Here is a 27,037-nt window from a genome sequence, read left to right on the forward strand (position 1 = left end):
AAAGCATTTACCTGACTGCTGGCAATACACTCAAATACAGTTGGAAAGTATTGTTAATGTCGTCTGCCAAAACTGACAAATGTACATTTCCCCAATCACATTACTAAGATTATCTCAAACATCTATTAATCAAAGTTAACTCAAATACACTTTCCTCAAATATTTATAGTGCTTGTATTTCAAGACTGAGACAGTTTGTTCAATCTGTGAACAGGACACTTTTTATGTCAAAATAAAACATCTGGCTGTACAACTGTTTCTAATTAATTTCCTGCCTAGACTGTGAGCATTGGGGTTTGGCACCAATCTTCCTCCCAGAGTGCTGCCCAAATCCAGCTTCCAGGCAGCTAATCAAAGGCACTTGCAGCACCGGGGGAAGCAGTGTTGAAGCCGGTTTTGGCCAGCTTGGGGTTTTGCAAGCCCAGTGGGTCTGTCTGTCCATGGGACTCTCGTAGAGAACATCAAACTTCCTCAGTCACTGCCTGCAATCTAAACATGTGTGCACAGGGGTTCCTCAAGTTGGTGCTGCTGCTGGCTGCTTCGCTTCTAACTCTGCTGCCTGCAAGTCTTCAAACTTTCTCCCTGGCCCTGCGGTAAGTTTGTCTTTTAGATTAATGGGTTTATTTAGCAGTTGCTTTATAGGCTGGACTTTAACTGGTAACAAGTTGCAACAAGCAACAAAAATCTAAAATCTTGTGTATACCATACAGGCAAGGATGGAGTATTTTCAACCTGTTGCTATTATCTGTTGAAAATTAGTCACATAATGTATAATACCCACACACATTGCGTATATATCTAATGCAAAGTTATGTGTGCACTATATTGTAGTTAGGATCACAAATGTGTATAGTATAAACTACATTGGATCACATAGTTTATGTAGAAATGTATCTTTCATTATACATGCAAAACTTAAAACAGGTATCTATGGGGAAAAGCCAAAAGATAGCTTCTGCTGGATCCTGATGATTTTTGTACCCAACTCTCCAAATTCAACAGGCTAAATAGACAGTAAATCCAGCCACTCCTAGTGCACCAAACATCCTGGATCTGGTTACATCCTGGAGCAATGGCACAAATCCCCCCAAAACTGACCCACCAACAGCACACAACCTACCCACCAGATCTAGAACCTAGCTCCTGCTGGATTCAGCAAAATTTTGGCCTCAATGCACATAAATTCTAATGCCTGAGGACAAGTGCAGATGCTATTACTGCACCAATAAATCTGGACCTCCAAATCATCCTGGTCTAATGGTGCTGCCCATGCCTATGTCTCACACCTGGGTCTGGATAGGCTTTTATCCCAACCCTCTACCCCAAAATCCTAATGCCACCACAGGCAACATGTTTAGATACCCCGATGCATCTTAAAAATCCAGACCCTGACGCACTCCAGTATGACAGAACAGCAAAAATTCAGATTTGACATCTGGCTCCTGCTGGATCTTGCCAAATTTGAGCCATTAACCCATAAATTGTACCATTCAATTAAAGAACAACTTTTACTTCAGTTATTTAAATAAATAAATTAAACAAATCTGGACCCAACATATCCTGATACAAGGAAGCGTCAAAAACCTTAATTTGGCATCTGTATCCTACTATTTTTTGGCTTCATGCCCTCCAGTTTTAATTTCTCAAATCCACCAGAATAATCCAAATCCAAATGTAATCCATCATTTAACCAGGTATATCTACCAAATCTATCACAAATGTGTGATCCCAATGTAAGTTTGCAAAGGGGTTCCCAGCCTTTTGCAAAATAATTAAAATTCAATGTAATATGTCCCAGTGGGTGACACACTGGATTAATAATAACCCAGCTGTTGATCCCCAGGCTCTCAAAGGGCAAAAATCATGGTGCTTTGAATTATTAGCCTCTGTGCTGCTATTATGTGCTAAATAAATGGCTGTAAAACTGCAGGTAATACAAAAATAAAAGAGTTTTAAAGTAATGGGTAAATCCACTGCAACAGTAAGGATCTCTGTCCCAACTCTGATCTCATCCACTCTATGTAGGAGCACCTGACTTTGTCTGCAGCTCGTTGTTGTCTTTGTTGTCCTCTGCAGGAGTGGCTCCCGCAGCGTCTCCTCATGTAGACTGTCCCGTGCTGAATCGGAACGCAGGTGTCATGTCCCAGGGGGAAAGTTGTGCAGTGGCAGAGGCCACTGTGACTGCGGTGTCTGCATCTGCCAAGTGACTGAGCCAGGCAAATACTACGGTCCACTGTGCGAATGCCACGAGTGGGTGTGTGAGACTTATGATGGCGAGACTTGTGCAGGTAAGGAAGCCACAGTATTCCGGGAGGCTTCCCCCGTGTGATGAGGCTGCTGCCCTTTAGCTGGCATGCTCCTGGGATCTCTATGCACATCTTTGCCCGTTAGCAGGCTGATAGCTTCTCACACCAGTGGCAACTCTGTACACTACAACTACTGGTATGTTAGGGGACATAGCACAGTTCCATTTTTAGAGTGTAGACAGGACTGTAAATGTGTTGCTGGCCATGGCTTTTGTCTGTTCGTTGACACATCAAAGCTTTTAGTGGGGTTTGGGAACACAGTTAAGGGATCGTGTCTCCCACAAAATTATGTATGTTATAACTGGATCCCCTTGACTGGTTGTACCTGTAGCCTAGACAAGCCCATAGGAGGTTCCTCATGGTGGAGGCATTGCAAATCCATTTTGAGTCAGATAAATGAGCAGATCCTGCTTGTGTTACACATGTGAGTAGCTCTGTTACTTTCATTGGAACTACTTATGTGAGGAAGGAGAACACAATTTGAGCCCCCATGGAAACTTTCCCAGGGCCGCACAGAGGTTTTTGGCAGCCCGAGGCAAAATCTGAAACGGTGCCCTCCCTTCACTGTACCAAAAAACCAAGTGTACAGAAACAGGAAGGGGCAGGGTGGTTGGAGAGTGAGCATACCCTGCACTTACTCTACAGCAGCGGGTCCTGTCCTAATGGGCTGAGCCTGGCTCGCCACTCTGGGTGTTTCCACCTGGTGCATAGGATCACAGCACCACTTAGGTTTGCCCCGGCTGCCCCTCCTGACCAAGAGGCAGCCAGGCCACACCTGAGTGGCTCTGTGATCCTGTCACAACCACATTCGGTTTGGGGACCCTCTCAAACAGGGGCCCTGGGCAAACTGCCCCTTTTGTTGCCTCCCTGGGCAGCCCTGCCTTTACCTAGGGCTGTAAATTAGTTATGAGCACTGCTTCACTTGTTAGTTCTGCTTGCTTTCACCCTCCAGTGGATACAGAACAGCAACTTTGTAGTTGGGGAAAGACCACCATAAGAGTTACACCATGGCTGTGTACCCTAAAAATGCACCTGCTTTTATTATTAACCATCTGTATGTCTCTCTAAGTATACAAGTGACTTTACAAAATATGAACTAAGGCAGCATAGGCAAATTCTGCTTTTAGATACATGCACATTAATTCCATTGACTTCAATGGGAGACACATGCATATACATTTCTGACACATAATGTGGGCTCGTGATCATAGGAACATGCTCAAATGGTTTGCATCTAACTTTGTCACTTTTGCATCTTTCCAGCTGTCTTAGTTTAAGTTTCTGAACTGTTTTCATCAGATCGGGGAATTTTTTAGCAGCTGCAGAATAGGATGTGAGAAAAGAAGAGAAGGAATGAATGTTATCTCCTCATATTCCTAAGGGGATGCACCCTGATGATGCACCTTGATGAAAGAGGAGCCACAAGGGAAATTCATTTCAAGTGTCCCTGCCTAAACATCTTAAGCAGCTTTGCATAAACGTGTCATCTTTTCAGGCCAAAACCCACAATTAGGTCAGTGGGAATGTTGCAGGAATTCTGTTAGTAACATGATAATACAAATGCATTCCAGCAGTGGGTTTGGCAAATTTTATAGGAAAAAAAAACTTATTTGAGCAACAGCGTAGTTAAGAATAAGAAGTCCAATAATAACATGAAAAGATCAAGAGTGGTGTTATAAGAAAAATATTTGTACTTGGCACCTGAGACACAAGTTTCATGGAGAATGTGCTTAATATGCACCCTGCTCAGCAGTGCAAGATTAGTTATGCAAGTAATTTAGGGGAGCACAGGTACATTTATTACGTGGTTTGTTCTCTCCAATCTAGATCTTCTGATGCATCTTTATGTTTAAAAAGCTGCAGCTTGGTATTGCAACATCACTAAATGTAGAAGTAGGGTGGTCATTTGGAATGAAAGTGAAAGTTACTCATATTTTAAGATTTCATTCCAAATCCAACTGCTCTAAAGTTTTATTACTGTTGGCTTCCCCTTTGCCCCCCACCTTCTAATGCCACCATCAAGTAGCTGAGAGCTTCATTAGTGGTTTAGTTGGAAGGGGAGAACTGAGACTGAGATACTTCTAATAATAAAAATAATATTTAGCACTTACGTAGCACTTTACATGTTCAAACTTTAATTCATTAATCATCAGAAGACCTGACAGTGGCCTTTTCTAGTCTGAGCTGTGAGAACTGAGATATGAAACTATTTAATCGCAGTCCTCTGCCTTAATTGCAGTATAGATAGGACAAGAAAGGTGAAGGGCCTCATCTTCAGAGCTGCTGAGCACCTACAGCTCCCGCTGACTTCATCTGGAGTTTAGGGTGCTCAGCACTTCTGAAAAGCGTGCATGAAAGATTTGCTCAATGCCAAACAGCAAGTCAATGGCAGAGCCTTGATTATAATTCTGGATCTCTGGGTTTCCAGTAATGTTCTCAGTCCACTCGGCTACACTGCATTTTTATCCAGTTAACTTTTTGTGTGGGTTTTAATAAAGATGTGATGCACACATGGTCTTTATTTCCAGTCCAAGTCACATGACATGGGGCAAGGTTGTATAAGTGTATAGCCCTGTCACTTGGCAGGTGTCAGTATATACTCACTCCAAAAGCTACTGTTACATCTTCTTTAAAAATAATCAAATGTAAATGAAACATAGTATGAATCAAAACCAATAACCAGAAACTAATGCATACTAATCGAGGTACTCTTTCTGGCTTAATTCAAATAGATCTATGCCAACCTTGAACCAAAGATGATAAATACTCTCAAGTGTACTTCGTCTGTTCTGTCCTCTTCCTATAAAAGTTAAGGTCTCTCTGGATATGTCATAGTTTCTGCATTTGGGCCAAATGACGGAAACACAGTGTTGTGACTCTGACAGACACTCATTTGTTTCTCAGGATCTCATTCGGAGGATAATTTTGTTTTTAAAAATGATTGAAGATTGACTGCCACAGCTTTGAGGAAGCTCTCTTTGAGGAAGTGATGGATTTTTAAAAAGTACCATAATAGAAAGAGGAGGTGCACTGAACTCCTCGGTGCTTCAAAGGGATGGAATATGAATCTTGAAGTGATAGACCAGGGATCGGCAACCTTTGGCATGTGGCCCATCAGGGAAATCTGCTGGCAGGCCGGGATGGCTTGTTTACCTGCAGCGTCCGCAGGTTCGGCCGATCGCAGCTCCCACTGGCTGCGGTTCACCATTCCAGGCCAATGGGGGCTGCGGGAAGTGGCAGCCACCACATCCCTTGGCCCTCGCTGCTTCCTGCAGCCTCCATTGGCCTGGAACAGCGAACCGCAGCCAGTGGGAGCTGCAGACTCTGCAGGTAAACAAATCGTCCCAGCCTGCCAGCGGATTTCCCTAACAGGCCGCATGCCAAAGGTTGCCAATCCCTGTGATAGACTAAGGTTTCAAATTAGACACTTGAATACTTTTGGGAAGTTTGTTTTTTCTCAGCTACTTTGAGAAATCTGGCTATATGAGGGTGAACTGACAACAGTCCTCTCCTGTCTGAGAGCAGATGATTGAATTACCACATGTGCCTCCAGGATGTGGTCCATAAAGGCCATAGACAGGCTGCCCTAAAGGAACTGCAGAATGGAAAAGGCGTAGATTGCCTTGTGGTTAGTGCTTCTGTTTGTGCCCAGCCTATGAAATGACTCCATGTAAATGAAATGTTTTGGATATGAGTTGTTTCCTAACTATGAGAAGACTGAAAAAAAGAGCCAGTTCTTCTCAACTGGCTTTGTTCAGCATTCATACTGTGAAGTTTAGGTGTTCAATTTCCTCCCTTGAGTGGACATTGTGTTAGCAGGTCCTTGAAGGGTAGTAGATGAAAGGACTGTCATGAATGATGTACAAGGAGGAGATGGAATTGGAATCAACTGTGTGCTTACTGCACCCCTGTTGGATTTTTTTCCCTTGAGTCCTCAGGAGGGCCGAATGTCCCTTTCAGAGGAATTCTCTGAGGTGAGATACAGAGGAAATAAACTATTGTAGTACCCCTTTTGCATGTCTGTTTCAGGGTTCCTTTGCTTCTTTCACAAAATTATTGCTGGAAGGAGCCTTAGGTGTGACCCTAACCAGATCCAAGCTGCTCTCCTAAGGGAAAGAGAGACTGAGGGGCAGAGGAGATTCCAATTTGCTTGCCTAGGACTCTCCACATCTGTATGATCACCTTGGCATTGTAAACAGAAAAGGGAATTGCCTGAGGAACTGAGCATGGGATGTAGTGCAGACGAGAAGCAGCAAGGGGCTCTGTTCCATTATTCTCTCTTTTATGGCCTTTTTGTGCTTCTTAGAGAGAGTATTGTGATGCCATAGTTGCTCTTGTTCCCTGTACTTCTTGCTGCCAGTGAGGCCTGTCTCTTTTATTGGTCTTGTATTTGACTGTGTGGCAGACCAGCTGCAGTTTCAGAGATGCTGCTCTGTTCTGGGCTACTTGGAGAGCCTGGCCTCTTCAGTTGGCTCCTCTCACACCAGCTACACCAAGGTGGGGCAGAAGAGGTAGGAGTTGTGTTGCAGCATTGAAGTTGCAACTGCGCTTGCAACATTAGTGATGTTCCTGTGTCTTCTGTCTTGTGCACCTGACCTGAGAGGCTCCTTGGCTGAGGGAGTGCACTTTGCACTGTGGGAAGGGATGGGATAAGAGAATTAAATAGCAAAAGGCTGAATTAAAAAGCAAAGGGTTTGACTGCTAGAAAATAAGGATTTTTGGAGATGTGAGGTAGAGGCCTTCTTAGTTGCCTGCCTGTCTCCTCAGCAAAGGCAGAAACTTCTGTCATGGCAGTTGACAGCTACCAATGAGTGAGGGGACCTGACCTACAATATGTAGAAGAATTGTGCGTGTACCTTTCAAAGGAGAACCACTGTTCAGTGTAAAGGGAAGGGATTTCACGGAAGTAGGAATTTTACATTGGAAACATAGATACTGAAAGGAGTCTCTGTTTCCTAGCAAGAATTTTACAAGTTTAAGATTATTTCCATGTGGTGCTAAAACACTAACTGTGTTTATGACTGTTACCCTAAGATTTAGGTGCCAATTACATTACCTATCAAATTGTCTAATTTAACAAAAAAGGGTAATCAAGGTTGTGGTCCGCCCTAAAGGAATTTGCCAGAGTATCGCCAGGGTGCTTGTCTCTGACCTGCAGAGGGCTCCGCAAAGCAAGCTAGTCTTGCTAACTCCTGAAAGGACACGGATACAGCCTTCCGATCAAGGATAGACACACACGCAGAAATTCTTCAAAAACAGAAATAATATTTATTTAAAAGAGATAAAAAGTTACAGGAGATTTAGTAAAGGAAAAAAGAATGCATGAAACATAAGAAAATACAATAGAACTACATGCAGTAAAACAGCACAGCAAAATAAAAGGCACAGACTACATAGAATAACTTATCACATATAAAAAAATACAATAGTTTCAATGTAACATGCATATAGAGATCCCGCATATACAAAGGCTTTTAGTTCTAGTGATACAATTGATTACAATACGATTGTAATAAGTGAGGCTTCTATATACACATATGAGCACATTCACAATTTAAAACAATTGCTTAACATTAATACTTAACATTTAATATTTAATACGTTAATACCTAACATCAATTACCCACATTAATATTTACACTAACATCCTGTGAGGGCAGAGCTCAGGCAGTCACAAAATGGGCACGGGAGATCTCATTCAAACCACTAACATCTGGCTTTATTTACAAGCAAAACCCATACATTCCTCAATAGTAAATCAAAGACTACACTTACTTCTACCATTCTTAAATCCCTGTGTATCGTTGGTATGGTCCTTCTGTTCTGTCAAGGTTTACTGCTGCTTGTTTGGTGTTTGAGAGCAATGACTGCTGCTAAGGAGAAAGCTGCCCTCTGGTGACAGAGATGGAAGCCCATGCTGTCCAAAGGCTGCCGTCTTCTCCATTGGCTGGGTTGCTATGATAGCCATTACCAGGGCAACCTCAGGGTTCTGCTGCTGCTGCTTGGTAGATGCTTCTTAGGCAGCTGTTTAAAGATGTTTGATTCTTCTTCTCAGGTGTCTTGTAGCTCTGTTCTTCTTAGGAACCCCAAACCCACTACAAGTTCAGCCTAATGGGGGCTGCCCTTATATGCTGTGTGCACTCTCGAGGTTTGATCCTTTCAGCCAATCAGCTTTCAACTTTCTAGCTCCTCCTCGAGCCCTTCCCTTGTGAGGTTAGCTTTAAGCCCCTCCTAGTCACATGTACCTACATATGACCTATCATCCTTTTATGATATCATCTTTAAGCTCTGCCCCATGCCATCTTGGATTGTAGGGTTTTTTGCTGAGTCATTCCCCACAGGAAGTGGAAGTTCCTACTATCTCACAGGAAATTGAATTTCCTACTACTTCACACTGTGTCTCTCAGAAATGAAATCTTCCACTATCCTCTACCTGTATCCACCATTTTGATTGGCCATGTTGGATTTTCTAAATTTAAACTATCATTAATTTCTACTTAATTAAAGTCTTTATCTTAAAATTAATTACTATTTTATGCAGCCCAAAGGGTCCTGATACTGTTACCACTCTAATTATTTCAATTTGGGGGAAGTGAATTTTATAGCATTTTTAACCCCCTTCCAAGATTTTTCTGCAAGGTGCTGCAAGCTATTTCAAAACAGCTAAAGCAAAATCTCTTCGTACATACCTTGCATCCTGTATTGCAGTTAAACACAAAAGGATTCATGGAACTAGGAAGACACATATACAGATCTAAAGTGGCACTGACCTTCTTATTGCCGCTTCAGAGCCTCATCTAGATTCTTCCTCTACTATCCACTTGTAGTTAACTGTTCACATCATAGTCACTCTCTCTTTGTGGTCAGTCTTTTTACTAGTCTATGTAATAGAATCCAACTTTTCTATACTGAAAGGAAGTTTCTGGTTAGCACAAGCCACTGTCACATGTACAGTACATGCTGTCAAGATATATTAGGCAAAACGTTTGTAGTTATGGTGATACATGCAAATAAATGGCAACAGTTTTGGCTTCATGTATCATATGAGCTCAGTGCTTTCTTACAAGAACACATTAAATCTGTGTTATGTGAAAAGACCAAATGGCATAGCCTTAATTTCTGCAGAGGATCGATTAGATTCCTATTTTTTCAGTAGTATTGTAGCACACAGAAATCTCAAATTGAATGAGATTTTGTTCATAATGAGTGAAGACATTTAGTTAATATGTATGTCTGTGATTAATGAAGATCACAAAGTTTAAATAAGCATGAATTCTTATGGCCAACTACAGTGGAAACACTGTAGATAATGCAATAAAATAGATCACAGAAGTTGTGTCCAGTGAATCATGAGGCAGCAAAATTTCTTATCACATGGAATATTACGCTACCATTACTTAAAATCTATTGTCTGAATTTACATCAGTATAAATAAGAACCAAATTTAGTCATGTGTAAACAGAAAAATGAATGTAATAACTTATTTTTTTCTATACTGGAGTGCTGTTCAGTAGGTGTAAATGAAATTATCATGAGTGCTGCAGGGGTGCCATTTAAGGAGGGCAGGGGGGCACCCGGCCCCCTGAGTTTCATACCACAGCAGAGCAGGGGTGCCATTTCAGATTTTGGTAGGTTTAACACACAACCCCCCACCCTCCTTAAATGACGCCCCTATGGGCTAGCTCCATGGCACAGCATGTCAGACTCGTGCTGCCAGATCCTGTACCCATTCGCCAGGGAGTGGCACCAGCAGGGGCTGTGCTTTGCAGAGGGAGAGCTGATCACAGTGCTGCAGGTGTGGACGGTGGCTGGTGGGAAAGGCAGAAGGAAAATGGCTGCGTGGCTGGTTCCCAGTAAGCTATGTGCAGCTGCTGGAGGTTGGATACCGGCTGCTCTGAGTGCCTGTGGGGAGGGGGCACAAGGAGGAGGTGCAGGGGGCTAGGGCCATGAGGGAATGTAGGGCTTCAGGGAGAAGGGGCACAGGGCGGGTTGGGGGAGTGCAAGGGTGCAGGAGGGGCATGCAGCAGTTAGGGGAGAAGGGAAACATGAGCATCAGCACAGCTGCTAGGATGGTAAGGGGTGCACAAGTTGGGCCAAATGTGCTAGGTGCTATATGGATCTGGCACTCATTGTGCTCAGCCCCATGGAACTGGGGAGTCCCAGGCTGGAATTCCAGCTGAGGGGTCTGGTGAAATAATGGCCCTGTCACTCTCAAATGGATTTCAGATTTCAGATTACAGTGGCCAGCTTTTATTTGACCCTGTTCTATTCTCTAACAACCCTTTCACGGCATTGAACAGCTCACGGTGCAGGAGTAACGCAGGGAGGTACTGCTCTGTTGTGACAGTTCCACAGCCTGTGGGAACCGCCATGTGTCACTGTGCTGCACACAACCGCCTTGGAGAGCTTCACAGCTACGGTGGGTGCCTGTAGCCTGCACCAAAGCACAGGAACCTGATGCCTGAGCTAACAGATAATCTCTGCTACCTGTTAGCAGTGTAGGGCCCATGACCGCCAGGGAAACCACAAGAGGTACATGGTGCAAATACACACCAGCCTGTTCATTGCACACTTGCCTAGATAGACATAGCTTGCCCTCAGAACTAGCTGTTCAGATGTTACTTCTGACATCAGCGTAAAAAATCTCTGTGCACCAAATGCTTCCACCCCGTACCTTCCACAGTCTTTGCTTGGGCTTGTCTGATATGGGATCTGGGGACCTGTCGTTCCCAAATCCAGAATTCTCCCCCGAGAGTAACAGGCTTTTCAGTGACTGCAGCACCCCTGCCTCATATAGGATTTTATCTTGGCTATGGGGATTGAAATGGACTCCTTCCATTCCCAAAAAGCACAGGCTCCCTCCCCTCCACCAACTGAGCTGAACAAGGGTATTAATAGTTTAATGGCAGGACACAGCCAAACAGTTCTAACTCCACCTCAAGGCTCAGGATTGGGAATATCTTGCTGTATTATCTCCTGGCTTTAATTGGTGTCTGTATATATAGTTTTCTTTCTTTATATAGGAATTAGATACAGTGCTCCTGTCAGCTAATTTCTAAGTTACTATCTGCAAAAAACCTAGAGTTTTCAGGTACCTAAATAGCCCACGGAATCACAGTGAAAGTTGCGCTCCCCTACCAAAATCTGAAATGGCACCTCTGAAGTGTTAAGCCAAATTAGCCACTGGCAAGAGCAGTTGCTGCTTCACTGAAAATCAATGGAGTTAAAATAGACAGGTGCAGATAACTTGCATTCAAGAGTTTAAAAAGATCTGGCTGAGGAGCTCACTCAACCATTAATGTTGCTTTTCAATAAGTCTTGGAGCACTGGGGAAGCTAATATTATGCTAATTTTTAAAAGGGTAAATGGGGATGCCCTGGGTAATTATAGCTCTGTCAGCCTGACATTGATCTGGGGTAAAATAATGGAACAGCTGATATGGGACTTGATTAATAAAGAATTAAAGGAGGGCAAGGTGTTTAAAGAAAATCAACCTGGGTTAATGCAAAATAGATCCTGTAAAATTAACTTGATTTTTTAATAAGATTATAAGTTTGGCTGATAAAGGTAATAGTGTTGATATGATATACTTAAACATCGCGAAGGAGTTTCACTAGGCACCACATGATATTTTTGTTAAAAAACTAGTATGATATAAAATTTAACACATTAAATGGATTAAAAACTGGCTAACTGATAGGTCTCAAAATGTAATTGTAAATGGGGAATCATCACTGAGAAGGTGTGTTTCGAACGGGATCCCACAGGGATTGGTTCTTGGCCCTGTTCTATTTAATGTTTTTATAAGCGACCTGGAAGAAAACATAAAATCATCACTGATAAAGTTTACACATGACACACAAAGTGGGGGAGTGGTAAGTAATGAAGAGGGCAGATCACTGATACAGAGTGATCTGGATTGCTTGGTAAACTGGGTTCAAGCAAACAATATGTGTTTTTTAATACTGCTAAATCTAATTCATACATCTAGGAACAAAAAATGTAGGCCATACATACAGGACAAGGATTCTCTCCTGGGTAGCACTGAGTCTGAAAAAGATTTGGTGATTGTAGTGGATAACAACTGGATCGGTGCTTCCAGTGTAATGCTGTGGCCAAAAGAGCTAATCTGATCCTGGGGTGCATAAACGGGGGCATCTCTAGTAGGAGCAGAGAGATTATTTTACCTCTGTATTTGGCACTGTTGTAACTGCTGCTGGAATACTGTGTTCAGTTCTGGAGTCCACAGTTCAAGAAGGATGTTGATAAATAGAGTGCATTCAGAGAAGAGCCACGAGAATGATTAAAGGATTAGAAAACATGTTTTAGAGTGATAGACTCAATGAGTTCAATCTATTTAGTTTAACAAAGAGGAAATTAAGGGGTGATTTGATTACAGTGTATAAGTACTTACATAGAGAACAAATATTTAATAATGGGCTCTTCAATCTAGCAGAGAAAGGTATAACATGATCAATGGCTGGAAGTTGAAGCTAGACAAATTCAGACTGGAAATAAGGTGTAAATGTTTAATGGTGAGAGATGGAGTCACCATCACTGACAATATTTAAATCACAATTGGATTTTTTTTAAAAATATAAGCTTTAGGAATAATTTTGGGGACATTCTACAGCTTGTGTGATGTGGGAGTTCAGACTAGATCATCACAATGATTCCTTCTGACCTTGGAATCTGTGAATCTAGTAGTTGCATTGTGCCCATTTATGCCAGCAGTAGATTTGTCTCTTTCTCTATAGTTGTAGTCATTGTGACTAGAGTGAATAAATTCAATACCTTTTTTGAGGATGAATTAGCAAATTAAATTATGTTGCTTATAATAGACTTTAACATCTGCAAGTATTGGTATAGCCACATGCACAAATCAAAATTATAAAATTTATGAAATATGACATGAGAACTCCTCATTGTGAGCAGTTTACAAGAAGAACAAAAATCCATGTACTTATATTCAGAACTTAAGGATTTAGAGGAGCACTTAGAGGAGAGGAAAGTGATCAGGAACAGTCAGCATGGATTCACCAAGGGCAAGTCATGCCTGACTAATCTAATTGCCTTCTATGATGAGATTACTGGTTCTGTGGATGAAGGGAAAGCAGTGAATGTATTGTTTCTTGACTTTAGCAAAGCTTTTGACACGGTCTCCCACAGTATTCTTGCCAGCAAGTTAAAGAAGTATGGGCTGGATGAATGGACTATAAGGTGGATAGAAAGCTGACTCAATCATCAGGCCCAATGGATAGTGATCAAGGCTCCATGTCTAAGTGGCAGCCGGTATCAAGTGGAGTGCCCCAAGGGTTGGCCCTGGGGCTGGTTTTGTTCAATATCTTCATTAATGATCTGGAGGATGACGTGGATTGTACCCTCAGCAAGTTTGCAGAAGACACTAAACTGGGAGGAGAGGTATCATAGAATATCGGGGTTGGAAGGGACCTCAGGAGGTCATCTAGTCCAACCCCCTGTTCAAAGCAGGACCAATCCCCAATTTTTGCCCCGGATCCCTAAATGGCCTCACAACTCTGAGTTTAGCAGGCCAATGCTCAAACCACTGAGCTATCCCTCCCCCAGGTAGATACGCTGGAGGGTAGGGATAGGATACAGAGGGACCTAGACAAATTAGAGGATTGGGCCAAAAGAAATATGATGAGGTTCAACAAGGACAAGTGCAGAGTCCTGCACTTAGGATGGAAGAATCCAATGCACCACTACAGACTAGGGACCGAATGGCTAGGCAGCAGTTCTGCAGAGAAGGACCTAGGGGTTACAGCGAACGAAAAGCTGGATATGAGTCAACAGTGTGCCCTTGTTGCCAAGAAGGCCAATGGCATTTTGGGAAGTAGGGGCATTGCCAGCAGATCGAGGGACGTGATCATTCCCCTCTATTCGACATTGGTGAGGCCTCATCTGGAGTACTGTGTCCAGTTTTGGGCCCCACGCTACAAGAAGAATGTGAAAAAATTGGAAAGCGTCCAGCGGAGGGCAACAAAAATTATTAGGGGACTGGAGCACATGACTTATAAGGAAAGGCTGAGGGAACTGGGATTGTTTAGTCTGCAGAAGAGAAGAATGAGGGGGGATTTGATAGCTGCTTTCAACTAGCTGAAAGGGGGTTCCAAAGAGGATGGATCTAGACTGTTCTCAGTGGTAGTAGATGACAGAATGAGGAGTAATGGTCTCAAGTTACAGTGGGGGAGGTTTAGGTTGGATATTAGTAAAAACTTTTTCACTAGGAGGGTGGTGAAGCACTGGAATGGGTTACCCAGGGAGGTGGTGGAATCTCCTTCCTTTGAAGTTTTTACAGTCAGGCTTGACAAAGCCCTGGCTGGGATGATTTAGTTGGGGATTGGTCCTGGTTTGAGCAGGGGGTTGGACTAGATGAGCTCCTGAGGTCCCTTCCAACCCTGATATTCTAAGATTCTATGGTTTAGGAATAGTGGAAATTAAACTAAACAAACTAATGAATAATAAGAGATAGACAATGGACTTGATTATAAATATAAAAATAAATCTAGTTTAATTTGTTACGATATGTGTAGTTATGTATCTATACAAATATATATTAAATGGCAAAAAACCCTTTTAATGCAGAGTTAAGTTTGCTGGGTGGTATGTTGTCCCCTTGCAAGAACAGTGAGTTGAGCAAAACTCAAAACGTCTGAAAACCAGGAAATGCAGAGTTAAGGTTGTTGATGCATAATTCATAGGTAAGGCTGTGACTCTGTCACAGAAGTCATTGATTCTGTGGCTTTCCGGGACCTCCATGACTTCTGCAGCTGCAGTGGGCCCGGAGGGCCTCGGAGCAGCGGGCGGCAGTCAGTCCCTACCACAAGAGCAGGGGCCAGCGGTTGGCCCTAGGGGTCCCCCAGAGAAGTGGCGCCCCAGGAGCTGCTAAGTTTTAGTCAGGGGTATTTATAGTAAAAGTTATGGAGAAGTCATGATCCATGGATTTTTGTCCATGACTTTTACTAAAAATACCCATGACTAAATCTTAGCCTTATTCATAGGTGCATTAAAAGACAGTGTGATATTCATAAATGTACTCCAAGCACAACACAATTCCTAATAGCCCCCAAAACTTCAGGCCCGGGTACAGCACAATCCAACACACCATGTTACCATGGCTGATTATTAAAGTGGTCTTTCAAGACCTCCTTAAGCCACATAGCTCTGTCCTGAGCTCTTCTAAAGGCCCTTGTGTCTGGCTGCTTAAACTTGCTAGAGAGCTGCTCCACCTCCGCTCTCTGGCAGCAACTTCCCCCTCTTTGCCTCCTGATATTACGCAGAACACAACAGGCAGTTATAACCACTTGGATATTTTTCACACTGAGACCATCTTGTGAGTAAACATCCCTTCAGTCCAGCAGAAGCACAATCATCTATTATTCTGCACCTGCTGAACTGGTAGTTGAATTTTTCCTTGGGGCTGTCAAGGTGGCCAGTCTATAGCTTCATAAGCCAGGGGATCAAGGATTAGGTTGGGTCCCCAGAATCACGACTGGAATTTCAACATTGCCAATGGTAATCCGCTGGTCAGGAAAGAATGTCCCTGCTTGCAGCTTTGTGAACAATCTTGTGTTCTTAAAGATGTACACATCATCCATCTTCCTTGATCAACTCACACTGATAATGGTGAAGGGTCCCCAGTTATTCACCAACACTTGCATAAGCATAGAAAAATAGCCCTTTTTATTGATGTACTCTGTGGCAAAGTGGGATGGTGCCAAAATAAAGGTGTATATGCTGTCTATTGCCCCACCACAGTTCAGGAACTCCATTGCTGTACATCCATCAATGTCCTTCACATTGCTGAGAGTCACAGTCCTGTATAGATTAAATGATTAATGGCCCTAGACACTTGCATGACAATGTCCTCCACTGTGGATTTTCCAAGTGCAAAATGATTGCCCATTGACTAGTAGCAATCCAGCACTGCAAGTTTCCTCAGAGCAATTGCCACATGTTTCTCAATTGTTGGTGCAGCTTTCATTCTAGTACATATGCATGGGAAGGCTGAAGTGAGCTTGGCACAAAGAATCAGGAATGTGGCCTTTTGTGTCCAAAAGTTCTGCAGCCATTGCTTATTGCCCCAAACTGGCATTAAAATGTGATCCCACCGGTCAGTGCTCATTTCTTGGGCCCAGAAGCAGCACTCCATCATAGAATCATAGAATCATAGAATATCAGGGTTGGAAGGGACCTCAGGAGCTCATCTAGTCCAACCCCTTGCTCAAAAGCAGGACCCATCCCCAATTAAATCATCCCAGCCAAGGCTTTGTCAAGCCTGACCTTAAAAACTTCTAAGGAAGGAGATTCCGCCACCTCCCTAGGCAACGCATTCCAGTGTTTCACCACCCTCCTAGTGAAAAAGTTTTTCCTAATATCCAACCTAAACCTCCCCCACTGCAACTTGAGACCATTACTCCTTGTCCTGTCCTCTTCCACCATTGAGAATAGTCTATAACTATCCTCTCTGGAACTACCTCTCAGGTAGTTGAAAGCAGCTATCAAATCCCCCCTCATTCATCTCTTCTGCAGACTAAACAATCCCAGTTCCCTCAGCCTCTCCTCATAAGTCATGTGTTCCAGACCCCTAATCATTTTTGTTGCCCTTCGCTGGACTCTCTCCAATTTATCCATATCCTTGTAGTGTGGGGCCCAAAACTGGACACAGTACTCCAGATGAGGCCTCACCAATGTCGAATAGAGGGGGACGATCACGTCCCTCGATCTGCTCGCTATGCCCCTACTTATACATCCCAAAATGCCATTGGCCTTCTTGGCAACAAGGGCACACTGTTGACTCATATCCAGCTTCTCATCCACTGTCACCCCTAAGTCCTTTTCCGCAGAACTGCTGCCTAGCCATTCAGTCCCTAGTCTGTAGCTGTGCATTTGGTTCTTCCGTGCTAAGTGCAGGACCCTGCACTTATCCTTATTGAACCTCATCAGATTTCTTTTGGCCCAATCCTCCAATTTGTCTAGGTCCCTCTGTATCCTATCCCTGCCCTCCAGCGTATCTACCACTCCTCCCAGTTTAGTATCATCCGCAAATTTGCTGAGAGTGCAATCCACACCATCCTCCAGATCATTTATGAAGATATTGAACAAAACCGGCCCCAGGACCGACCCCTGGGGCACTCCACTTGACACTGGCTGCCAACTAGACATGGAGCCATTGATCACTACCCGTTGAGCCCGACAATCTAGCCAACTTTCTACCCACCTTATAGTGCATTCATCCAGCCCATACTTCTTTAACTTGCTGACAAGAATACTGTGGGAGACCGTGTCAAAAGCTTTGCTAAAGTCAAGATACAATACATCCACTGCTTTCCCTTCATCCACAGAACCAGTAATCTCATCATAGAAGGCGATCATCTGCAGCTGCATCTGCAGCTGCTCCATGAATGCCACCAACAACTCTTGAATTGTTTTTCTCTGTATCCCTCAGAAAATTGTCCTTCAAGAAATCCCCGTTCCCCATTGTTGCAGTACTTCCTGTGACTCTGCAAATGCCTGTGTTTGCAACGTTCATGACAATAGTGTAGAGCGCTGCAGGCTCCATACAAAAAAGGTGTGAAAATTATGGGATATGGATGGCATTATGGGACAGAGAAAGTTGCATGATGGGAAATTGAACCCTTGCTCCTTGTCACTCCTGAATGACATCTTTCCTCCCATCATGCACTGCAAATTTTCCCCTAAAGACAGTGTGCTGGCAGAGCCATCCCATCCATAGGATGGACCAGGGCAACTGCCCCGGGCCCCATGCTTTGAGGGGCCCCGCACTTCAGAACGTGGGATCCAGGGCAGCCTGGTGGGTTAGCGGGGGTTCTGGTGCCAGTAGCAGCGAGCAACCCGGCCCTGGCTCACTCTGCCCTGCTGGCTCCCAGAATTGCTCGGGGGAGGGGGCGGAAGCCGGAAAGAGGCAGAGTGGGGACTTGGGGGAAGGGGTGGAATGGTGGCAGGGAGGGGTGGACCGGACAGGAAGAGGGGGCGGGAAGAGGCGCGGTGGGGACTTGGGGGAAAGGGTGGAGTGGGAGTGGGGTCTGGGCCAGAGGTGGGGGGTTGTCCCAGGCCCCACACCCCCCTAGGGATGGCCCTGTGTGCTGGGCAGTAGCAAACGGCACATTGAGATACCTACCCATGGTTCAACACACTGCATTGACATAAGCAATCCTGGTGAGTACACGTGGCACTGACAGAAGCAACCAAGCAATATATTAACTGTGGCAGCTTTACACCAATGTGACTTAGATTGGCCAAAGTTTGTTATATAGATATGGCCTAAGTGAGTGAGTGTAAACCAGCATCCAGAACCTCCTGAATTTTATAGTGCCAAGGGCCAGTGTGAGTATGTCCATATTGAGGCACTGCTCCAAAATGAGCAACTTTTTCCCCTGCTCACATTTTTGTCCTTTAACAGTGTTTGATGGAATCCAGTTGGTGAGAGAGGATGAGTTGTAAAAGGAGGCAAAGACCTTGTACATTTCAAAAATGGTGGGGTGGCAGAATAGAAGTATGTGTATTATTGGGGTACACTGGGGCATTGCTGAAGAGGGTCAAGTTAAGAATGCATGGGGAACCTTAACTCTGCATTTCCTGGTTTTCAGAAGTTTGAGTTTTGCTTGACTCAGCATTCTGCAAGGGGACGATATAACACCAACAACCTTAACTCTGCATTAATGCAGTTTTTTGCCATAGAATTTCCTAGTTTTTTAAAACAGCAAAATATATGTTGTTGTTAGGAGTTAGTAGTCATTGAGGTAGTTGTCTATCATGTCCCACAGCCACAGTTAGCATACCAAGCCAATCACCCCTCTCCTCCCCCACATACAGGGTGGTTAGGGTGCACTGGCAGAATTGGGGGTGATATGGATCCCTCATCTGAGCCTCTAACCTCTCTCAGCTCCCCTACCATACATCCCTATAACCCCCCATTCCTCACTTCAGCCTCAACCCCCTCCCTATTCCCTACACCTCCTAATACCTCTCCCCTCCCAAGAAGCATTCACATATCTTATTTTCACCCTTCAATAAAATTGCTGCCCATGATATGCAAATTGTAGCAACCTCCAGCCACTCAGTTCAAAACTCCTTTTGCCTTAGGTGGGGCTTGAAATTAATTTATCCTTAGTTACATTAATGGAAGGGTGAGTTCACAGCAGCCAAGAGGTCTGTGATTCAGCCAGTCGTCTGTACCCCTCTCAGCTTATCAGTAGAAGGCAGCAGAAGGAAACCCTTTCTGGTGGGGCCTGCATCTCAAGAACCCCTTGGTTAAATGACCCCATCTTCTACAGCTACCCCACACCCGAATGAGGCACTCAAAGCAATCTGAGGCTTGATCTACACTAGTGACTAATGTCGGTATAACTATGTTGCTGAGATGGTGTGGAAAATCCATACCCCGGAGTGATGCAGTATACTGACCTAACCCCCAGTGTAGACAGGAGGGCTTCTCCCTTCGACCGAGCTATGGCCTCTCATTGAAGTGGATTTCCTACGTTGATGGGGGAAGTCCTCTCATTGGCATAGGGAGCATCTCTAATGAAGCGCTACAGCAGTGCAGCTGCACTGATGGAGCATTTTAAGTGTAGACAAGCCTTAAGTAACTTCAGATTTTAAAGCACTTACAAAAGTCAAGTTTAAAGTATATAAAATGGCAGGAATGGAAACCTTCTAGCCATTTTCCTGTATCAGTGCAAGTGCATTATAAAAAATGTACATTTTCTTAAATACTGTTCTTGCTTTGGGTCCCCCAAAGATTTAGTGGGTCTCATGCACTACCTTGGATAAAACTTGACACCAATAGTTTGATTTCTAGCTCTGGACAAAAAAAGCCCCAAACACAGAATTATTTTAAAAATGGCAATTTTTAGGGGCTTATATCTCCAGAACCCCTGGCTCAAATGACTCCAACTATTAATGTTACCCTGCACCTTTCTGAGTTACCCCAAATTTCAAAGAAATCCAACTAAGCATGTCGATTTTAGAGGGCTTAGAATGGACAATCTTTAAACAGATGTTGTGATGCAACTTTAATTGGTGCTCCTGTGCCACTATATTTGTCCTCCCAAACTGGTAGTTGCCCATATGCTGACAACAAAGTCCACAATATCAACTTGTCTAGATAGCATTGTTATAATCCACATTATTTCTGAATGCACACAAATATCCTCAAATGGAAGCCATGCACATGTATTGAAAGGAGAATATACTGTAAGATTACACTCAATAAATTTATGGAGGAGAGGGTATGATGGGATAACATGGTTTTGGTAATTAATTGATCTTTAAATATTCATGGTAAATAGGCCCAATGTCCTGTGATGGGATGTTAGATGGGGTGGGATATGAGTTATTACAGAGAATTCTTTCCTGGGTATCTGGCTGGTGAATCTTGCCCATATGCTCAGGGTTTAGCTGATTGCCATATTTGAGGTCAGGAAGGAATTTTCCTCCAGGGCAGATTGGAAGAGGCCCTGGGGGTTTTTCGCCTTCCTCTGTAGCATGGGGCATGGGTCACTTGCTGGAGGATTCTCTGCTCCTTGAAGTCTTTAATCCACGATTTGAGGACTTCAATAGCTCAGACATAGGTGAGAGGTTTTTTGCAGGAGTGGGTGGGTGAGATTCTGTGGCCTGCATTGTGCAGGAGGTTGGACTAGATGATCATAATGGTCCCTTCTGACCTTAATATCTATGTACCAATGTATCACGGAAATGGATATGAGGGAGAAAAGCACAATATAGCATTGCATCACCTGTATATTCAATTAGAACACATTGTTGGCTTGTATACAAGCCAAGCAGCACCCATAAATGTTAGTGTGAGTTTCATGGGTCAGGCCCCATGCATAGGTTTAAGGATAGCATGCTCAAAGGAGGAGGCTTGGGGCTTTCATGAAAAAATGGGGACACCATTTTTTGCTGGTTGTTGATAAAAGCACTGATCGAATGTCGACATCTGCTACTCAGGTGCAAATCTAAATGGGCATTTATGCATGCATAATCACAGTAATTGCAGAGGGACCTCAAGACACCTCCTTTAAAAATGTGGTTCTGAGAAGTATATGTTACATATACAGCTGTCTCTGCTATAAAATTTTGGACCTGACACTGCAGCATTTGCATATCCAAAACTCTCAATGAATTCCGTGGGAGTTTGAGCTGTGCCATAGCTACAGGATTGGGCTCTCGATATGAGAAAACAATGTTGTGATACAAGTACTAACTCTCACCAAGCAACACTTAGTAAGTGAAGGATATATTATACTATCTCATCTCCCCTTTTGTTCTATGTGTATGCAATGCTGTGGGGAGGGTTATTATGAGTTGCAATGTCTTCAGCATGCCCACGACACCCAATTTATATTCCATATCTTTAATTGCTGTGTCAGTGAAATGACTTACTTGGCATATAATAGAGACTGTGGGGTGTATGGGAATAACTAGCTGAGATTCAGTACAAAATGGGCTAAGGTATGTTTGTAAGGTGGGGAGGAATAAGGTGGAGGAAGCAAATAGACACAGCCTTTGCCACAGTTATGTATGTCGTTGTCACCCTGACTTTGAATTGTTGCAGTGTCATTCTCCATGGGAACACATCTGGAAACTGCAGCTAGTGCCAAATACAACAGGCCGTATAGTGAGCACTGTTTCCGACAAGGAGCACACTGCACCTTTGCTCTGGGAACTTACTGGCTGTCAGTTGATTAGGGACAAAATTCAAGGAATTGGTTTTGACCTAAAAGATTTGGGTTAGGGATGTAAATATTGGTTGAAAAAGCTAACCAGTTAAACGATTAAAATTATATCGTTTAACCGATTAACCGTTAACCGAGGTCACTCTAGCCAGCCGGCGCGGGGCAGCCGGGGCTGGGGTCATGCTGACTCCTAGCATCATCAGCTCATGCACTATGTGGGAAAGAGAGGGGGGGGCACTTTCTGACTGAGGGAGACCGGGAGTCTCTGCCTGGGTGGCTAGGATGAGCAGGAAGTGGAACGGGGTCCCTGCCAGGGGGCAGGGACTGGAATTGTGCCCCCCCCTGAAATGTCTGAATTGGTGTAACTGCTGCAGACCTTTTAAAGCCAAGTGTTCAGAGCACTGTAATCGAGAAGGAGCACCTGCTTGGGCAGGAACAAGGCTTGCTGAGGGAAGCAGCTTATAAAAGCTCCCTGTTCTTAGTATGAGGGTGGAGCTGGTTGCCAGTGGACTCCCAAGCATGAGAGGAACCAGGGGAAAGGTCATAGCATTGAGACCAGAACAGATGAGCGTTCCTATGCATCGGGCCTGCGCCTGGAGTCCAGTGCAGAAGCAGGGATTGGGTGCCACTGCACTACAGTTATTTTGCCTGATTGAACCTCTGCTGCATCCTGGGGGATATGGCAGGATTATCAAACCTAGGGGAGGGATAAAGAAATTGTTTGTTTCATTCAGGACTTTTGTTTGTGCCCATAAGGAGAAGACTTTTTTTGACTTTTACTAGAGGGTCCAAAGTACCAGAGCAATCTAATCACTTGCAATACATTGTTGTTGGAAGTTAAACTGAGGCACGGACAACTGGGGCACGGACACTACTGGACACCAGAGGCATATGGCTGCACCCTCACAGTCAGGTACTGACCTTTTGTATTATAGGAAGAAAGAATTGTATTTCTTATAAACAGTACTTCCTTCCAGAATGACTTTGTTCAGAAGCCTCATTTGCAGCAGGGTGTATGTACTAGGCTGCAGGTGGGAGGTGAATTGGCCACAGCACCTTCAGAATTTGAGTTCTCCCAAGAAGAACACAGCTTTAACAGACCTGCAGCTTAGCTGTATTTATTTCCCAGTGCCTCTCTCCCTTCTTGAATCACCACTAATGTCCACAAAGCTCCTAAAACTGCTTATTTTCTATCTGCTGCTTGGCCATCTGAAGTAGCAGTGAGGCATATCAAAGGGCTTTGCTCCTGTCAGTGGCATCAGCAGAGGCAATCAGAACTTTCTGAGGTGTATCTGGGCCAGTGTATGAGAGAAATAAACAGCACTAGAAACTCTGATTACACTATTAGGGTATGTGGATTTGAAGGGAACTAAATAAATGACCGCAAACATTCTAAGGCTGGGCTAATGCTGCTGCCAAAGCAGCAACAGCAGACTCAGTACTGGGAATGCCACAGAGCTAACAGAGTAGCTGTGGCGGGAGGAAGAGAGCTGATCTGGGGTCCCTCCAGTCCCTGACCCTGCATGTGGCCCAAGGCTTATGGGATTACCACAATTCTGATGATGTAGTATAGAGAGAAAGGGAAATGGGTCAGGTTCTGCACAACCCACCCTATGGACCTAGCACATGGCTCCAGCAGCTCACCTAGGATTGCCAAATTTCTACTCACACAAAACCGAACACCCTTGCCCTGCCCCCACCCCACCTCTGAGGCCCCACCCACCTCAGAGGCCCTGCCCCCTCTGAGGCCCCACCCCTCGCTCTCTCCATTGCCCCCACTCACTCGCTCATTTTCACCGGGCTGGCTCATGAGGTTGGGGTACAGGAGGGGGTGAAGGCTCCAGCTGGGGGTACAGGCTCCGGGGTGGGGCTAGGGATGAAGCGTTTAGGGTGCAGGAGGGACTTTGGGCTGGGGAAGAGGGTTTGGGTGGGGGGGTGAGGGCTCTGGCTGGGGGTGCAGGCTCTGGGGTGGGGCCAGGGATGAGGGCTGGGGCAGAGGATTGGGGTGCAGGGGGTGAGGGCTCCGGCTTGGGTGTGGGCTAGAGGGTGGGGCCAGGGATTAGGGACTCAGGGCTGGAGCAGAGGGTTGGGTGCAGGAGATATAGGGCTCCAGCTGGGGGTTTAAACTGCCTGCTTGTTTCATTTGCACAATGCAAACTGGATATTTGAGAAGACTAGGATGGGTACTAATAGCTCTGTAGTGGCTGAAGGCACTAGCTTGTAGAAATGGATAGTGAGTGACATTGGTCTGTTGCCAGAAGGGATATATGTCCACTAAGTTTTAAAGCATTATGCCAATGGTGATTAGATGAACAAACAAAAAAATGTACTTGGTTTTAACCTTTTCCAGTTGTGCACCCAGCAGCTGCTTGACTCATCATATAAGAGAATAGACATTGCTCTGTGATTTTTAAGTTAATACCAAAGCCCAAACCAAACAAAATACTCTACATGTATAAATAGTTTCTACCACACAAAATCTATTACTGTTTTACGCTCAGTCAAAAAGGGACCCCATTAAAAGTCCAGTTGGCTACCCACAGCAGGGCAGGCAAACTCCCTACCCGGCTCTGTGTGGCTCCCGGGAAGCTGCTGGCATTTCCCTCTGACTCCTAGGCACAGGGGCGGCCCCTACCCCAATTGCTGGCTCTGCAGTTCCCATTGGCCAGAAATCGCGGTCAGTAGGAGCTGCAGAGGCGGCACCTGCAGACGGGGCAGTGCGCGGAGGCACCTGGCCCCGCCTGAGCCTAGGAGCCAGAGGGAGATGCTGGCAGCTTCCTGGGAGCTGCCTGAGGTAAGCACCATCTGGAGCCCGCACTCCTCACCCCCTCCCGCACCCCAACCCCCTGCCCCAGCTTGGTGAAAATGAGTGAGTGAGCGAGGGTGGGAGAGAGCAAGTGACGGAGGGAGGGGGGATGGAGTGAGTTGGGGGCAGGGCTTCGGAGAAGGAATGGGGCAAGGGCGTGGCCTTGGGGAAGGGGTGGGCCAGGGAGCATGGCCTCAGGGAAGGAGTGGGCCGGGGGGCGGGGCAAGGTTGTTGGGTTTTCTGCAAATAGAAAGTTGACAAACCTAGCATAATGTGGGGCCAGGCCATGGCACTGTACAATAAGGCACAATAGCAATAAGTACATGTTAACAGTATAAGCTGTAAATTTTGCCCATTCTTTTTTTGTTATATTTGTTAACTTAAAAATGGCCGAAGCCCATTCTAATATAATTTTTTAAATGTTCCTTCAGGCTGGTAGCTTATGTGCCAAATTTCAGCCAGGAATGGAGTTTTTAGGACTGTTTTTAAACCTCAGAAAAAGAAGAAGTCTAGCTGGTGCTATTATAATATCTTGTAAACAGTGATCCAGAAAACACTCCTGCAAATGGTTATGCCACATAATTTAGCTCAGGATTAATGGGGAAAGCCTGCCCCCTCCTGCAGGAATATGCAAGGCTTGAAAGGCAAGGGCATAACTGTGGTTGTGAGTGTGTTTAGGGAGGGGGCGGGGAAGAGGCATGGCTAGTCAGTCCATGAACTACTGGGATTTTCTGGTCAAGCACTCTGGGTTGGGGGTGTGTAACAGTGTTCATCCATTACAGCAGCCCAACACTTGAAAGAGCAGCTTGTGCCTTTCAACCCCTATGCACATCACCTGTACAAAGCCCACCTACCCTGGCTTTCATGGCTCCTGAGGCTTTCACCCTAAGAATCCATATAGAAGATGTCTGTGTTCAGGTAATTTTTAAAGTGAAGAAAAGACTGGCCATCATGCAAGAGTACAATTGGAGCCTTTTCTTCAGTCATAAGCTTGAAGCTCTTGTGCAAACACATTATAGAAGGAAATCCCTTATGACAATGTTTTATTAGTCAAATAAAGTCAGTTCTAATGCTGGTGCTGGTAAGGAGAATGAATAAAATTATAAAACTGACTTGAGATGTGAGATTAGGGTACTACATTGTGCATTTAAAAACTGGGACCTCTCGCACTTCCTCTTGAGAGAATTGTATTTCATCCTCATTTCAGTTTCAAGTCACAGATAAGCCACATCACAAACACAGCAAGCATAATGAAGCACTGTTTCTAGTTTGTGCTCAGGGAGAGGTTCAGGTGAGAGCTATCATTGAACCAAAATTGATTGTCACCTCCAGACAGGGCAGTTTCTCTAGGTAGGAATTGAGGATATAGGAGCAATTCCATTTAAAGTTAACAATTCTCCAAATAGGCAGATTCATCCTGAAGTCAGCATTTGGAGAAATTCTCACATCATCCTAGTCAGTTGTTTTTCCATTGCTCATAACAACACAAAACCATCACATTTTCTGAGAAAGGTTGATGCTGCAAATACAATCTATAACTCAAGAGCATGACCTTTCAAACACAACCATCAATCACAGACTACATTGCTATTAATTACAAATGACATGTTGTCTTCTATGTTGTTGGAATCGTGAATTCAGATTCTGCCTGCAATAAAGTATATTAATCACAAAAGCATCCCTTTCTTCTGTTGTACATGTCTTCAGGGTATATGATATAAATAAGTGACTACAATTATTAGACAGACGTATATACATCTCAGTGAAGCTTTGCCTGTTTCCATAGGCTGCCAAGTTGCTATAGAGTCCAGTTTCCTTAAAAGGGATTTAAAAAACAAATTAATCCAATATCAAACTGGATAGACTGTCATACAACTTCTTAACAACTAGAAAAAGAAAAGTCATAATGTGTGACAAAACCAGGCTTTCCGTTACAATGAAAATAAAATACACTTGGCTATAACACATAACTCCCGCTTAAAGTGAAGTAGGTAAAGTAGGTGTTTTTATGTGTGGGAATTGCAATTTGCACAATGCAGTGCATATAAATCATCTCAGAATTTACATTCTATTTCATTGTGAAACTAAATGGAATATTGCCCTATCCAAGTTCTCTAGAAGCTCACTGGTAGTCTCTCACTAGCCTTCCTAAAAGATGCTGGCTACCAGCAGTCTGATGTTTAAAAAATGTTATTAGAATTTTA

General features: G+C 44.3%; 1 protein-coding gene across 2 annotated transcripts in view; it reads left to right on the plus strand.

The window, feature by feature from the left end:
• The first annotated feature begins 384 nt into the window (after positions 1–384).
• The window catches only part of ITGBL1 (integrin subunit beta like 1), a 249,310-nt gene continuing 222,657 nt past the window's right edge, over positions 385–27,037 (plus strand). For both annotated transcript variants that reach the window (XM_048854457.2, XM_075129677.1), the window contains exons 1-2: positions 385–593; positions 2,077–2,288. In XM_048854457.2, the coding sequence (XP_048710414.1) occupies positions 496–593; positions 2,077–2,288 (310 nt within the window). In that variant the 5' untranslated portion in view covers positions 385–495. The remainder of the gene's footprint in view (positions 594–2,076; positions 2,289–27,037) is intronic.

The sequence above is a fragment of the Caretta caretta genome, chromosome 1 (genome assembly GCF_965140235.1).
Source record: "Caretta caretta isolate rCarCar2 chromosome 1, rCarCar1.hap1, whole genome shotgun sequence".
NCBI lineage: Eukaryota > Metazoa > Chordata > Testudines > Cheloniidae > Caretta > Caretta caretta.